General features: G+C 53.7%; 1 protein-coding gene across 7 annotated transcripts; it reads left to right on the plus strand.

Moving 5' to 3' along the window:
• The first annotated feature begins 5,431 nt into the window (after positions 1-5,431).
• On the plus strand, positions 5,432-14,392 carry FAM221B (family with sequence similarity 221 member B). 7 transcript variants are annotated; one of them, XM_081930901.1, is made up of 7 exons: positions 5,432-5,498; positions 7,406-7,917; positions 8,914-9,057; positions 11,010-11,120; positions 12,084-12,287; positions 13,220-13,339; positions 14,136-14,392. In XM_081930901.1, the coding sequence occupies exons 2-7, from the start codon at positions 7,416-7,418 to the stop codon at positions 14,333-14,335; spliced, it is 1,281 nt and encodes a 426-aa protein (XP_081787027.1). In that variant the 5' UTR covers positions 5,432-5,498; positions 7,406-7,415; the 3' UTR covers positions 14,336-14,392. The 7 variants fall into 7 exon arrangements, with proteins under 7 accessions (XP_081787027.1, XP_081787028.1, XP_081787026.1 ...); XM_081930902.1 differs by lacking the exon at positions 5,432-5,498 and adding an exon at positions 5,507-5,752; XM_081930900.1 differs by lacking the exon at positions 5,432-5,498 and adding an exon at positions 5,507-5,693.
• Positions 14,393-15,162: the final 770 nt, after the last annotated feature.

The following is a 15,162-nucleotide window of genomic DNA, read 5'->3' on the forward strand; positions in this document are numbered from 1 at the left end:
AGTACTTTCTTTTACAGTGGTACCTCAGGTTAAGAACGTAATTCGTTCTGGAGGTCTGTCCTTAACCTGAAACTGTTCTTAACCTGAAACACCACTTTAGCTAATGGGGCCTCCCACTGCCGCTGCATGATTTCTGTTCTCATCCTGAAGCAAAGTTCTTAACCCGAGGTACTATTTCTGGGTTAGCAGAGTCTGTAACCTGAAGTGTCTGTAACCTGAAGCATCTGTAACCTGAGGTACCACTGTATTTCTCCTGAATCTTCCAACATTGGGCTGCATTGAGTTCTAGTGTTATGAAAGAGGAAGAAACACTTTTCTCTATCCATTTTTTTTTTTTAGAATCACAGAATTGCAGAGCTGGAAGGGACCCCAAAGTTCATCTAGTCCACCCCCCCCCCGCAATGCAGGAATCTCAACTAAAGCATCCCTGACAGATGCCCATCCAGCCTCTGCTTAAAAACCACCAATGAAAGAGAGCCCACAACCTCTTAAGTTGTCCTCCCAGTTTGGTGTCATCTGTAAATTGGATGAGCATCCCCTCGTTCCTTCATCCACATTGTTTATAAAGACGTTGAACAGCAACAGGCCCAGGACACAAGCCTGCGGCACCCCCCCCTTGTCACTTTCCCCCAGGGAACCATTAATGAGCCCTTTGATTTCAGTTACAGATAGGTAGCCGTGTTGGTCTGCCATAGTCAAAACAAAACCTTTGGTTTCAGTCAGTCAACCAGCCACAAATCCACCTAACAGCTCGTTCAACCCACATTTTACTGCCTTCTCTGCAAGAAGATCATGGGGAACTTTGTCAAAAGCCTAAGATACACCACATGCACAGCATTCCCCTGATCTACCAAACTCGTGGATCAAAAAAATAGATTCTTTTGACATGACTTGTTTTTGAGAAACTCATAGTAACCACACCATCCTTCTCTAAGTGCCCCCAGGCTGACTGTTGAATGATCTGTTCTAGGATATTTCTATTGGATGGATTTTATAGACAATAAAGGATATATTTTACAATTTATCCTCCATATTACTCACGTTTGTGAGCATAAAGTTTAAAGTAATCAGTTTTGCGTTTAGAAGTCATACACTTAGTTAGCAGAGTTTAAAACACCCTCCCTTCCAGCATTAAAGTGGAATATTTGGGACTAGGCTGTGTGACTTATTTTTATTTATTCAGGCTGTGGCAACAGGCTTTATTTTTCCATGTTCCTTCTTAATAAAAGAATTACACAACAGACAGTAAATCAAACATTAAAATAGTATTTATTCACATAAAGTATTGCACTCAGTTCCAGCAGTCAGTAACAGAAGCAAGGCAGGCAAATTCTACTTATAGATTACAAAATGTATAGTTTAGTTCAAGAATGGAGTCTCTGCTGGAGCCAAGACCAGACAGACATCCATCTGTCTCAGAAGTATTTTGGCAAAGGGAATGAGTTGTGAGGCAGGAGAAAGTAGAAAGGATTACACCCTCCCCCTCCCATCTGCCATAAAACCCAAGGGAAGGGGAGTCACACTGTGCCTACTCTAGTAATCATGAATTCTGTGAGTCTTAACTCCTTCATAGCCTTATTTAGCAAACATGCATTTGTTATTTTGACTGCAAATTCCCACTCTTCCCTGACATCAAGATCAAGCTGACCAGTCTGTAGTTACCTGGGTCTTCTCTCTTCCCCTTTTTTGAAGATGGGGACAACATTTGCCCAGCTCCCGTCTGCAGGGACATCACCTGTTCTCCAAGAATTCTCAGATTATAGACAGAGGCTTGATGCTGTGAATAATTTTATAAACTCCTATCATATCACCCCTGTCACTCACCTTTTAGCTAAACTAAAAAGTCCCAAATGCTTCAACCTTTCTCCAGAGCGGAGTCTTGCCATCCTTTAGAATATTTCGGTTGCCCTTTTCTGAACCCTCTCCAGCTCTCCAACATCCTTTTTGAGTTGAGGCAACCAGAACTGTACAAAGTACTGCAAACTTGTATAATGGCATTATGATATTGGTTGCTTTATTTTCAGTTCCTTCCCTAATACTCCCTCGCATGGAATTTGCCTTCTTCGTGGCTAATGCACGCTGGACCGACATCTTCATCAACTCTACTAGGACGCCAAGGTCTCCCTCCTGGTCCATCGCTTGCAGTTCAGAGCCCAGGAGGGTGGACATGAAATTAAGGTTTTCTCTCCAGCATGCATCACTATGTAATATGTAGCGTGCATACTACAGTGGTACCTTGGTTCTCAAACTTAATCCATTCCAGGAGTCTGTTTGACTTCTGAAACCATTCAAAAACCAAGGCACAGCTTCAGATTGGCTGTAGGAGCTTCCTGCACTCAAGCAGAAGCCACGTCAGACGTTCGCAAACCAGAACATTTACCTCCGGGTTTGTGGTGTTCGGGAGCCGATTTGTTCGGCAACTAAGCAGTTCAGGAACCAAGGTTTGACTGTACATAGAACTGAATTTGGCCTTTCCCATTCACTCAGTTTGCAGAGGTCCTTTTGGAGCTCTTCGCAACCTCTTTTTGTTTGAGGAACCTTGAAGAATCTAGTGTCATCAGCATATGCAGTTTGAGCCTGAGAGTAACGACTCCTGGTGCTGTGGACGCTGGGCTGGCATGCAGGATGGTGCCTGCATCTTCAGAGCAAGAAGACACATGGGGGGGGGGCTGGGACTTGGGCATGACGGACCCACTCTAGGCTGGCAGGGGGGGTGGAGGCCTTGAAGGAGGTCCTGCCAATCTGGCCCTGGCATCTCCAGCCCCCAGAGGAACTGTAACGTGATGCAATCTAAACCACAGAGAAGAACGCTGCAGGCCGCTCACCTTACAAGGATGGATGGCTGCTAGTCCCATAATTCATCAGAGCACCCGGGGGGCATTTTTACATTGCCCTGTTTTTAAGTTTGCTTTGATCATGCAAGTCCAGGGCCCTCTGCACTGCCAAAGCCTTGCTAAAAGTAAAGATGGATTTATGGTACAGTCAAATCTGGTCCATAGCTGAAAGATGAACTCAAAAACTAAGCTGCACTAGAGGGTGAACAAAGAATATTCACTTCCGACTATTTGGCAAACATTTATTCTATATACAAATGATGATGACAATGTTCAAAAGACTCCTGTGAAAAAGATGACTATTTGGAATTCTCTGTGACGTTTCAGCTTTAAGTGAGAATGGCACAAGACCCTGAGGACAGTAGCCTGATGTTTATTGATGAAACACATCTTTTTAAAAAGGTTACTTCCCTGCAACACCAATACTACTACTACTAATGCTTTTTCCCAGGGATGGGGAATGAAACAATCCAAATTTGCATTTTCAATGTGCATGTTTAAATTCATTTTTATCCCACTGTATCATCTTTATTTCTTTATTCTTGTACATTGTGGAAAGGTGTGTTCCTACTTTAATCATTTAAATATTAGAACCATAGAATGGTAGAGTTGGAAGGGACCCTGAGGGTCATCTAGTCCAGCCCCCTGCAATGCAGGCATAAATTAAAATTCAATTTAAAAAGTGCCAAATGTGCACCAGGAAAATCAGACAGTGTAGCCCATTTGTGATATGATTTCACCCCCACATCTAGAAGTGTGTTGAACAGGAAATCTTCTAGCACCCTGGGGCACTCTGCAAAGGAACTGATCTATAAATCTGCAATAAGCTGTGCTTTAAGACGGCTGGTGGAGGCTGCTGATGTGCTTCTGTCTTCTCCATTCTGTTCCTGAGTCTGTGCTGCGCCCGCCCTCCTGCTTTATGCTACCTTTCTACAACCGAAAAAAGCCTAAGGATCTGAATGTGGGAATGTTGAGGGTGGCAGGAGAGGATATTTTGATTATCCTTCCTAACTTGCGCTAGCAAGCCTCTTCACTTAGCAGAGTGGATTCCCCTTTACACAGCAGAAAACTTGTTGCAAACTTGACTGAGTTTCTTAAGACAATAAGCAATTCAGTCTGGCTTGTGCATATTGATATATGTTCTAATATTCCTGGTAAGGGCCCTTTGAATCCCTCCTAAAAGAACAAAGACACCACAGTCTTATTCATATGTAACAAAAACTAGTTTTACTTACAACCAGGCAGAGGACAGTGTGAATCCCTGAAGGCAGGCTTAAGGCTTAAAGTTACAAACAGGTTTACATCCATGCTGTCAGAGCTGCCTCCAGGTCCCAGCTCACAGAGGACCAACGCCAACCGGTGGTAATGTACAAAAGTCTTTATTGAAGTTCAGTTTCCATTTACAAGCCGCAGCGTGCAGCTCTACGTCTTAGAACCTAGACCGGCGAAGCTCCGTCTGAGTCTCCGCCCCCTGTACACCAGTTTAAGACTCTAGCCTTACTCCACCTCTTCCGTTGCTCTTTCCTCCTCTGGGTGCTTCTGCCCCCCTGGGTCTCCTCCTTTCTGGACTCTTCTGACGCTGACCCCCTGACTCTTGTCCCTCCTTTCGGCGGGCTTTAGGACCTGGTTCCCTACCCGGGCTACCTGCTGTGCCGCTCGCCTGTACATTTGAACTTGGCGCGCGCGCCCAGCCTCCAACTTTCCTCTTGACCGTTTCCGCGCTCTCCGATGGAGGCGTGGTCAATCCTGACTCATCTCCTCTCGCTGGTGGTGAACACCCTGGTCCCGATACCTGGGATTCCTCCCCCCCCCCCTGCGCTCTGGTGGGGAAGCTGGTCCTGATTTCCAACTGCTGCTCTCTGAGCTCCCGCTGGCCCCTTCCTTCTGGGGTGTCCCCCTTGGCACCCCCCTTGCCCTGGCCATGGGCGCCCCCTTCTGCGAATCTTCTGATTCGCTGGAGAGACTCAGGGAATTCCTCGGATCACTGTCATCGCCTATGCTTCCCTCGGATTCCTCCCCCTCGCTCTCCATTGCCTCCCTCTCCTGTGCCTCTGCTCCTGAGCCCCTGACACGTGCGCTTACCAGGAAGTACACTCAGAAAAATACTCCTCAGCTTAGGATCTCAATCCTTTGCAATCCTTCAAAAATACACTATGCTGGGGCCCATAACCCTTTGTGGGAATGTTGAGGGTGGCAGGAGAGGATATATTGATTATATCCTTCCTAACTTGGGCTAGCAAGTTTCTTCACTTGGCAGAGTGCGTTTCTTTCCCTTCTCTGACTGCAGACTTCCTGGGCAGACACCTGAAACACCTGAGGGCTCTCATGCCCAGATGCTCAGATGCAGGGAGTTCATGCGCAACCCCTCAATGGTCGAGACTGTGAGGAAGCCCAGATCCCACACGTGTCCCAGCAAGGACTAAGCGGCATGGGTGGTCCTGCACCCAGCAGAGCATCAGCACCCACCGAGAGAGGGGCACCCCCGGCACCCCCTTGCTCTGGCGCAGGCACCCTTGGAACCCAGCTGGCTGCTGTGGCAATAAACAAGGCTTCTGTCGCCATGGCAATGCTCCCTCCTTCCCTCCCACCCTGCGGCCAATGGGATGAGGGTTCCCTGGCTACAGCTGGCCTGGTCTGGCCTGCCCTGTGAGAAGCCCAGCTGAGGTAGGAGAGCTGCAAAGCCCGGCCACCAAGTGGCAGTCCTGCTCCCCACCAACCCAGCTCCCGCCGCTATGGAATGACCAGCCTGTCTTGACGCACCCTGTGCCCACCCCCCTGGCACGGGATCATCTTTGGGGTGGCCCTTTCACAGCCCTTGTATCTGTTTAGCAGGGCTTAGCATGACTCAGTCCCCATGAGGTCGGCTTCCTCCGCTACAGACCCTCCGTAGGGCAGAGAGGGCCCTTCAGAGGCTCTGGGTGGGTGTGGCCCAAGAGTGGCCTTCTCTGTGGTGGCTCCTAATCTGTGGAACTCCCTCCCCAGAGAGGTGTGTCTGGCACCTTCATGATAAGACGCACCTCCTGACCCTGCCCTTGGCCACTTGTTGTGTATTTTTAGGACCCAGCTCATTTCCACAAATTTAGCTCGTTTTAATATTGCGTCTCAGACTTGGGGCCTTGGGGTGAATTGTGGGTAAATAATATTCATAATCACAATAGACAGTGTGGTGTAGTGGTTAGTGCTTGACCAGGACCTGGGAGAGCAAGATTCAAATCCTCACTCAGCCTTGTACATCCCTGGGTAACCTTGGGCCAGGCGCTCAGTCTCAGCCTGTCCTACCTCGCAGGGTTGCTGTGGATAAGAGAGAGATGAGGACAACCATGTCCACCACCTTGACTCCTTGGAGAAAAGGTGGGGTATAAAAGAAATAGATTAAATGAATGAAATAAGAAGAGTTCAGGGGCAGAGCGCATCCTATGTTAAACTATGGAACTCCCGCCATGAGGAGGCAGTGATGACCACGAACTTGGATGTCTTCGAAAGAGGATTAGGCAAAACCACAGAGGATGGGGGGGGGGGTTATCAATGGCTACTAGCCAGGAGGGCAATGCTCTACTCCAGAGGCTTTCAACCTTTCTGAGTCCACGGCTCACTTGACCAACTCTATTTTTCCCTGCGGCTCCCCTGTGGGGCTCAGGAGCCCAGTTAGGTCCCCCCCCTTGCCTGCGGAGCTGGCAGCCCCTCACCCCTTTTCCAAACACCCTCCTTGTGGAGTGTTCCCTCAGCCTCCTCTCCTCTGCCGCCCCATGTCTCTGAGCTGCCCTCCTGCCCCAAAGAGAGGGGCCTCCCAGAGCCACCATTCGCCTGGGGGGCTTAGAGCCAGGGCTGCTGCAACAAAGAGCTGTGCAAGCCTTGGGGAGGCAGAGACGCAAGAGGGCATCCGGGGAGGGAGGGAAGGAGTCCAGAGGCCAGGGTTGCCCATGGCACCCCTGACCACCATTCAGGGCACCTCAGGGTGCCACAGCACGCTGGTTGAAGACCACTGCTCCATGCAGTTGGAGACAGCAGTTCTCCTGGAAACCACAGGAGGAGAGCGCTGCTTGCAAGCTTCCCATTGGGCAGCCACTGAAAGAACAAGGTGCTGGGCTGGAAGGGGCTACTGGCCTGATCCTGCAGGCTTTTCTTATGTTCCGATCCTGCTGTGTTTGCAGAAGGTCCCAGGGTTGGACCTCAGCACCTTCAGCTAAAACGGCCTTCAGTTACTGAGGCTGGGAAAGACCACTGAGCCTCCTGCTGCCATTAGAGAGTGAGGAGGGCTGCTTCCAGTCAGAGCCAAGGAGGCCCAGCTAAGTGGCCAAGGGTTGGGCTCCAGGAAAGGTCTCCCCTCCTTGGGCTCATGCATCCAGGCTGTGTCCCTCTGGGTGTGAGATGCCTGGGTTGATTCTGTCTTCTCCCTGCCTTTTTTGGCCAGTCTCCAGCTGCTCCTTCCTTCCTGTTTGGTCTCCAGCACCGTTGCCTAGTGACGCACAATGCCACCCCTCTTCCCTTCCCTTCCCTTCCCCGGCTGCACCCTGGGAATCCAGGTCAGCCCAGCCCCTGCACTGCTCTCACAGGCCCTGTTTGCATCCCAGAACAGCCAACATGGAAGAGGAGCCCATTGAAGACGTGCCCATGGGGCCCTCGGAGGAAGAGCAAGAGCAGGGGGGTCAGAGGACCTCCTCCACCGCCCTGGAGGTGGAAGAGGAGATCATCCTGCCTGCTTCCACTTCCTTAGATGATGAAGACGAGGAAACCATCTTGCCCGTGTCCACATCCCTGGAAGGGGAAGATGGTGGCAAGGAGACGTCGCTCCCGCCTTCGGAGTGGGAGACCTCTGAGTCGCTGGTCCCGCAGGAGCAGAGCGCCAGCAATGACGGGTCTTCTTCCCAGCCTCTGGAGAGCTCAGAGCCCTCTTCTTCCTTGGCCTCTTCACCTTCCTCATCACCCGTTTCCTGGAGGAGGCAGAAGGACAACCAGCTGCAACCCCTGGAAGAGATGGAGGACACTGAGGAGACCACGGCAGAGCTCAGCAGCATCCTTCCCCAGAGGAGCCTGGAGAAGAAGGCCAAGAAGAAGGGCGCCATGGTCAAGAAGGGAGCTCTGAGTAGGTGACGCGGGATCTGACCCACAGGGCAGGGGGCTTCTTGGGGAGGACTTTGGGTTGGCTGTGCCCGGGAGGAGGGGGTGAGGGTTCTGGGGGAGCAACATGTAGCACCTGGAAGCTTTGCAGGACAGGGAGTCACAGCATCATAGAACTGGAGAATTGGAAGGGATCCCCAAAGGGCATCTAGTCCAACCCCCCGCAATGAAGGAATCTCAGCTGGATCATACATGACAGGTAGTCACCCAGTCTCTGCTTAGCGCTTAAAAACCTCCAAGGAAAGGGAGTCCACCACCTACTGAGGGAGACCGATCCACTGTTGAACAGCTCTTACTGCCAGAATTCTACTGTGCTACTATCTTCCTTAAGGGACGCGGGTGGCGCTGTGGGTTAAACCACAGAGCCTAGGACTTGCCGATCAGAAGGTCAGCGGTTTGAATCCCCACGATGGGGTGAGCTCCCATTGCTCGGTCCCAGCTCCTGCCCACCTAGCAGTTCGAAAGCACATCAAAGTGCAAGTAAATAGGTACCGCTCCAGCAGGAAGGTAAACAGCGTTTCCGTGAATTTCTCTGGTTCGCCAGAAGCGGCTTAGTCCTTAGGCCACATGACCCGGAAGCTGGACGCCGGCTCCCTCAGCCAGTAAAGCCAGATGAGCGCCGCAACCCCAGAGTTGTCTGCGACTGGACCAGGGGTCCCTTTACCTTTACCTTTACCATCTTCCTTAGTGAGTCAGGCAAACTGCTGTTCCAAATAATGCTTTTTGAAGAGCGGGGGCCCAGGGGGTGAGTTTGTGGAACCAAAGCAGCGGGGCCCCAAAAAAGTTTGGGAAGCACTGATTTAAATCATTCCTATTCAGCCTTTCTGAAGTGAACTGAGCAGATCACGAAGCACCAACTCTTGCTGGGCTGGGCTTACGTGTTTATGAGTAAATGGCAATCAGTCCATCGGAAGCCTTCCTCTCCTAATCCTGCTGGGCCGGATCCCGTCTCTCTTGCCAGACTACGCAGTGAGGCCTGTGGTGCCAGCTGAGAAGGCAGAGCTGATATCGGTGGCCAAAGCGATGCACCGGGAGAACTTTGGCAAGAACGTCAAGGAGCTCTTCCACCTGGAGAAGGAGGCAGCTCTGAAGTCCATCGAGACAGGTGGGCGGAGCCTGCAGGCCAGGCAGATGCTCCAGCCTGTAACGTGTGTGTGAGTATGCACAGGCACATGTGCAAAGTTCCGCTTTTAGGCAAACAAAACCCAAGGCATGTGTGCAGGAGGGGACCCACCTGCCTTGGCAGCAGCACATGTGCATCAATGCCAATTGCAAACTGAACATGAGGGAGCAGGTTGGGACACGGGTGGCACTGGGGTCTAAACCACTGAGCCTCTTGGGCTTGCCGACCAGAAGGTCGGCGGTTCGAATCCCTACAACGGGGTGAGCTCCCGTCGCTCTGTATCAGCTTCTGCCAACCTAGCAGTTCAAAAGCACACCAGTATAAGTAGATAAATAGGTAGCGCTGTGGCGGGAAGGTAGACAGCATTTCCATGCACTCTGGCTTCCATCATGGTGTCAGAAGCAGTTTATTCCCGCTGGCCACTTGACCCAGAAAGCTGTCTGTGGACAAACGCCGGCTCCCTTGGCCTGAAAAGCGAGATGAGCGCTGCAACGCCATAGTCGCCTTTGACTGGACTTAACCATCCAGGAGTCCTTTCCCTTTTCCCTTTATGAGGCAGCAGTGGGACACAGCTGCAAGTGAAATTCAGGCTGCATTAATACAACCGTAGTCTCCAAATCAGGAGAAGAATTAGTTCCATTTATTCTGAGCTAGTCAGGCCTCACCTGAAGTCCTCTGGGCGGTTCTGGAACAGCTTCAGAGGTGGAGGGCTCCAGCGGAATGGAGAGCTAGTCCTGTGCGGACAGGTCAGAGGAACTGGGTGTGCTGAGCCTGGAGAAGAGAAAGAGAGGGGGCGACAGGAGTCGTCTTCCTCCTCCTCCTCCTCCCAAGGCCTGACAGGATCTCACCGCCAGAAGGGGCTGCTGTGGCTGGTTCTTTGCTGCCTGCGAGGGCAAATGAGGCAACCGTTTGCCAGTGGAGCCAGTGGGCTTTCCCATCACGGGAGTTCCTTGAGCAGAGGCTAAATGCCCACCTGCTGGCAATTCCCACAAGATCCCCTTTGTCCTGACTCTACGAGTCCCTCTTGCAGCTCGAGGGTGAGCCAGGACGGCCTCCCCAAACTCCACTTCCGAGGGTTTCTGGTGGGACCATTTCTGCCACTGGATGTACTGGAAGCCCAGCATTTGGGGGCTGAAGAACCCTCTTTTCTCTCTCCCCAGGTAAGACACGAGAGTACCATAGATGCCAACTGTGCTGTGCCAGCAGGGGCAGCCCCCATGAGGAGATGTCAGGCCCCCCACAGTGTTTCTGCCACCCCCAAACCATACTGGCCGAGGAGGTAATCCCCATTCCCAGCAGTGGGGTTATGAACGGGGGAGCGGCTGGATCCTGGTCCCGTCTGTTGGCCCACCTGGCACAGCAGGATCTGCTGTGGCTCTCCAGGATCTTGGGCAGGGAGGGGCTTTCCCCAGCCTCCCACCCCAAATCCAGTGAGGCGGAGGGGGCAGACGCGGACCCCATGAGCTGGGCTCTGGCCCTGACCTTTCCCTCAAAGCTTCCCCAGGCAAGCAGCACCCCCACGCCCAAAGTCTGTTTGAGTGTAGAAGGAAGGGCACAGCTTGGCATGGGATGCCCCTCTGTCTCCTGGCCCAGAAACGGTGGCGGCGGCAGCCCTTGCCCTCTCCCACAGGGTCAGGATTATGCCAAGGAGGCATTTGGGCTCCCTAGAGGAAGGATGCAGGGGGAGATGGGCTCTTTTCTGCGCTTACAATATGCCTTTAAAGCACATTCAGAGAGCGACTGTAGTTTACCCTTCAGCCACTACAGTCCTACCCACAGGGGTTAGGCTCAGCCTGGTGCTCTGGAGTGGCCAGGCCCAGATATCAGGGAAGGAGTGTGGGGGAAAGCTCCTCACCTGTGCCAGTTTGGCCCAGGCAGTGGGTGGGCTCCGCTCCCCTGCCTCCCGTCTGCCTGAAAAGCCGCCTCTCCCACAGGCCTCTATATCGGCTGGCGCTGCCCAGAGTACCTGTGGGACTGTTTCCGCGTGGGCGACGAGTCCAAGTGTTTCTGTGGGCATCTGCTGAAGCAGCACCAGGTCTATGTAGGTAAGTCATGGGGGGGGGGAGGTAAGGAGCTGGCAGTCAAGTCGTTGGCCCTGTCTGAGAGAGGACAGAGGGAACTGCGGGCATCAGAACCAAGGGCAATTCTGAGCCCTGCAGCAGAAGTGGCAGGGCCCCTCCTGATTGGTTTGTCCACAGCCCTTGATGTGCAGGTCTCCTGCTTCCGTCCATGGAGGTCCCACTTAGCTCTCATGGCAGTTCCTGCTTGATGTGCCCTCCGTCAATGTGCCCAGTGCTAATGATGGCACTCAGGTGGCAAATGCAGTCATCATCTCACAAAGAAACGCTCCATGGCGAGTTCAATCATGGAATCCTCCAGGAGTTTTCAATTCTTGGATCCCCAGAATCAGCGGTGGAGGAAGCCGCTCAGGCGCCTGGGGTGGGGCGAGCCTCCCATAGGGGTGGGGCACACTGCAGGCCCTCTGGAATCTGCCTGCCCCCTCCCACTCAGCCACCCTACAGCTGGGAGGGGGGAGGCAGTGGGCGGACCATTTGGGCAGTGCAGAGTGGTGGCTCGGGCGCACTACAGGCTCCGTAGTGAGTACTGCCTGGCATTTTGTCACCCCCCTCAGTGGTGACACCCAGGGCGGACCACCCCCCCACCCCATGCCCAGAATGAGAAGGGACTGGGGATGCCATGCAGACTGACCCCAACCCCAAACTCACAACTGTGTCATGTTTCATCTACAGTGTAGATAAAAGCTGGCACACCTAGGGCACGCCCAGGGCTGGCTCTGCTGCGGCAATTCTTGCAAAGTGATGGCACAGGGGATATAGGGCACGCTCTGCTCCATAGGGTGGGGCACCTGTCTCTTGCCACAACTCGTCTCTGAGCGGCTCCTGACTTTCTTTCAATTCCGCCCAAGGACTTCCCCAGCCCCTCCTTGGGCTCCTTCTGTCCCCCCAGCTCTTCCTGACCAGCTAGCTCACTGCCACTCCTTTCTCCAGACAGGCGGGCGACCGTTCCCTGCACTCTGCAAGGGTGCAAATGCCAAGCCTTCATGTTCATCCCCTCCCGCCCAGAGGAGGTGGGCGAATTCTGGCTGCGGAGGAGAACCGGCTTTGACCCAGCGGCCTGGCGGGCCAAATGCCGCTGCAAGCACACCCACGAGGAGCACACGCCCAACGGAGCCCGGGGCTGCGGTGCCCGAGGTGGGTGTCCCTGGGGTGCAAGGAAGGGGAGAGGGTGCCAGGCATGAAGGCCTGCCCTCTGCAGTGGGTTGGACTAGATGACCCTGGGGACCCTTCCAATTCTACATTTCTCTCTTTGCCGAAGCCCATATTGTTGAGGGTCTCTTGGCTGCTCCTGTAAGAAACAGGATTTCAGGAGAATCAGAACCTGAATGTCCATTTGTTCCCATTCTGATTTAAAGAGCAGTTTTCACGGAGAAAGGACTGGGGCAAAAAGAAAAGGGCACTCAGACACAGCACTATAAATTGTAGACCTGTGCCTAGAAAGTGTGGGGCAAAAGCTTAGTGCGGGTGAGCCCTCTGGTTTTACAGAAATCCCTTGTTGCCCTGCACTCTGAACAGCCCTTGTTTCTGCTGTGGGGGACACTGTTTATGAACTCTTCAAATAACCCCCTCCCAAGGGGTCTCTTTGGGCTCTTCCCATGAACCCCAGGAGAGTAGAGAGGGGCATGCAGCCTGGCCTCAAATGGTGTCCTGCCCCCACCCCAAACAGGACTCCAGACCCTCCAAGGGTCCCTATTTTCCAGGGACATCCCTAGGAGAAGCCGTCCCGGTTTCTGATTTGATCCCAGAATGTCCCACTTTTCCTTAGGATGTCCCTATTTTGATCGGAGAAATGTTGGAGGGTATGGGACCAGAGGAGGGCCAGTTCACACATCTCAGCCTGACAGCCCTCTCTGTATTACACAGCCCCACCAGATCCTCCCGTGGCTGGAAATGGGTAGCCCAGGTGGGCCTCTTCCCCCACTTTCTTCACAACAACCCTGCAAGGTTGGTTCCTGCCTTGCTTGAAGCTGCTTAACGTGATCTTCAGGGCTGTGTGGGACCCTCTCCCTACTGCAGAGACGCCCCCACCCCAAGCACTGACGCCCCACTCTCTTTCCGCCCTCTAGGCTGCTCCTGCCTGGCTTTCACCTCCAACTTCTTGTGCGCTGCCTGCGACCGGCGCTGGGAGGAGCACGAGACTTTCTTCGAGTCGGAGGAGACGCGGCGCAAGGGGGGCCGGCCGTGCGGTACGGGCAGGAGGGGAGCAAGGAAGGAGGGAGGGGGGCACTGTGGGGGCCCCATTTCCCGCTGCCTATCCCTCTGCTGCCCACAACTGAAGCTAGCCAGTTTCCCGTCCTCCCACCCCAATTCCATGGGGCTCCAGTGGAATCTCGTGAAGCACCGAGGGCAGCCCCACATAGAGAGCTTGCAGTAGCCTGGCCTTGAGGAAAAAATGAACAAATTCCTATGCCCCACAAATAACCCAGAGATGCATTTTAAATAAAAGGACACATTCTACTCATGTAAAAACACGCTGATTCCCAGACTGTCTGTAGGCCGGATATAGAAGGGACCTGGGCCACATCCAGGCCCCGGACCTTAGTTTGCCTACCCATGGCATAGATTAACACACTCTGCCGCTCTCTTTCCTTGGATATGTTACTCCAATAACCCAAGCCAGACCTGTGTGCTCTGAATTTACCTTCTGAGATTGTGGAGTCACCCTAACTTTTCACAAAACCACTGCCAGCCTTGCCATGGGATTCTCGCATTGCAGGGGGCTGGGCTGGATGACCCTTTGGGGTCCCAATTCTTTGAACAAAGTAACATCCTCATTTTCATCCCTGCAGTTACCCTCATGTTCAAATTCAGATTCTTCAACCAGCTGGGAGTTTTTCCACTCAATATTCTGGTTTCACAGCCTCCCCGATTCTTCCTGGAGAGCCAGCCTTTGGGTGCTGTGTCCTCCTGGCTTCCTGGGGCCCTTCCTCCTGCCCCCCCCCCCGCCGGGCTCCGTCCCACACCTGCCTCTCTCTCCCCCAGGAGAAGCCTATCTGCCTTTTGCCGAGATGCCCGAACTGCGCGATGCCGTCCTGACGGGGCGCTCCGAGGACAGCTCTGCCTACCAAGCCCTGCAGGGCCAGGCCTTCCCGGCCCTGCCTGCCCCCTCTGGCTCACGCGCTCTGCCTCTTCCCCCCTCAGGGCCCCGGAGGATAGTGGAGAAGGACCACAAGAAGGCCTGAGGGTGGCCGGCGGATGGGACCCCCCACAGCGAGAGGCAATAAAGAGAGGCTGCTCTAGCCGGCCGCGTCTGGGCGTCTCTTCCGGGCCCCTGGGGGGTGGGCTCTGCGGGGAATCCAGGGCCAGAGGGGGCTTTGGGGCAGGATGGGATTCCTCCACGTATGACCAGGATAGTCCTGTTCTCACAAGGGCCAAATACTCCAAAGAACCTAGGGATCTGGACAGACTGCCTCTGGCCCTGGAGGTTCCGTAGGATCATGAGAAGAGCTTGGCCAAAGCATCCTGTTCCCACAGCCAGATGCCACATGGAACCCTCAAGCAGACTGAGCTCAGCTGCAACTCTCCTGTGGCTGCCAGAAACTGGGGTTCAGAAGCAGCAGCGCCTCCAGCCACAGAGCACAGCCATGGTGACTAGCAGCCTTCAATAGCCCTCCACTCCATCAGTTTCCCATTTCCAAGTTGGTGGCCAGCATGGCCTCCTGTGGCTGGGAGTTCCACAGATTAATGGTGTCCTGAGGCCTTCCTTTGCACAATGAGGCTCCCACAGTAGCTGCCTCGCAGGAGAATGGGCAGCTTTTTCTGAACCAGCTACCAGCTGGGGCTTCCGTGGCAGCCTTTGAGAGGGGCCAGCTGTCAGGGGGGCTAGGGCAGGGCCCCAAAGAATGAGCCAGGGGGTGCCACCCTCCAGGCCAATGGGTGGGCCCAGTGCCTTTTTTTCTAGAAAAAAGCTGAAGTTGGTACAGGAAGGGCTAGTTTTGGCCCTGGCCCCAGCCTCCCATTTGCCTTGCAGGGGCTGCACTCGCTGACCCCAAAATGGGGTCCCTTCCCA

This window comes from Podarcis melisellensis (genome assembly GCF_964234715.1).
Source record: "Podarcis melisellensis genome assembly, chromosome: 11".
NCBI classification, from domain to species: Eukaryota; Metazoa; Chordata; class Lepidosauria; order Squamata; family Lacertidae; genus Podarcis; species Podarcis melisellensis.

Bases quoted from the DNA above. Each gene is read 5' to 3' on its own strand.
- FAM221B (XM_081930900.1), top strand. The intron at 7,918-8,913 runs GTAGGTGACGCG...CTCTCTTGCCAG, and splicing joins GGTCAAGAAGGGAGCTCTGA to ACTACGCAGTGAGGCCTGTG. The intron at 9,058-11,009 runs GTGGGCGGAGCC...CCTCTCCCACAG, and splicing joins TCTGAAGTCCATCGAGACAG to GCCTCTATATCGGCTGGCGC.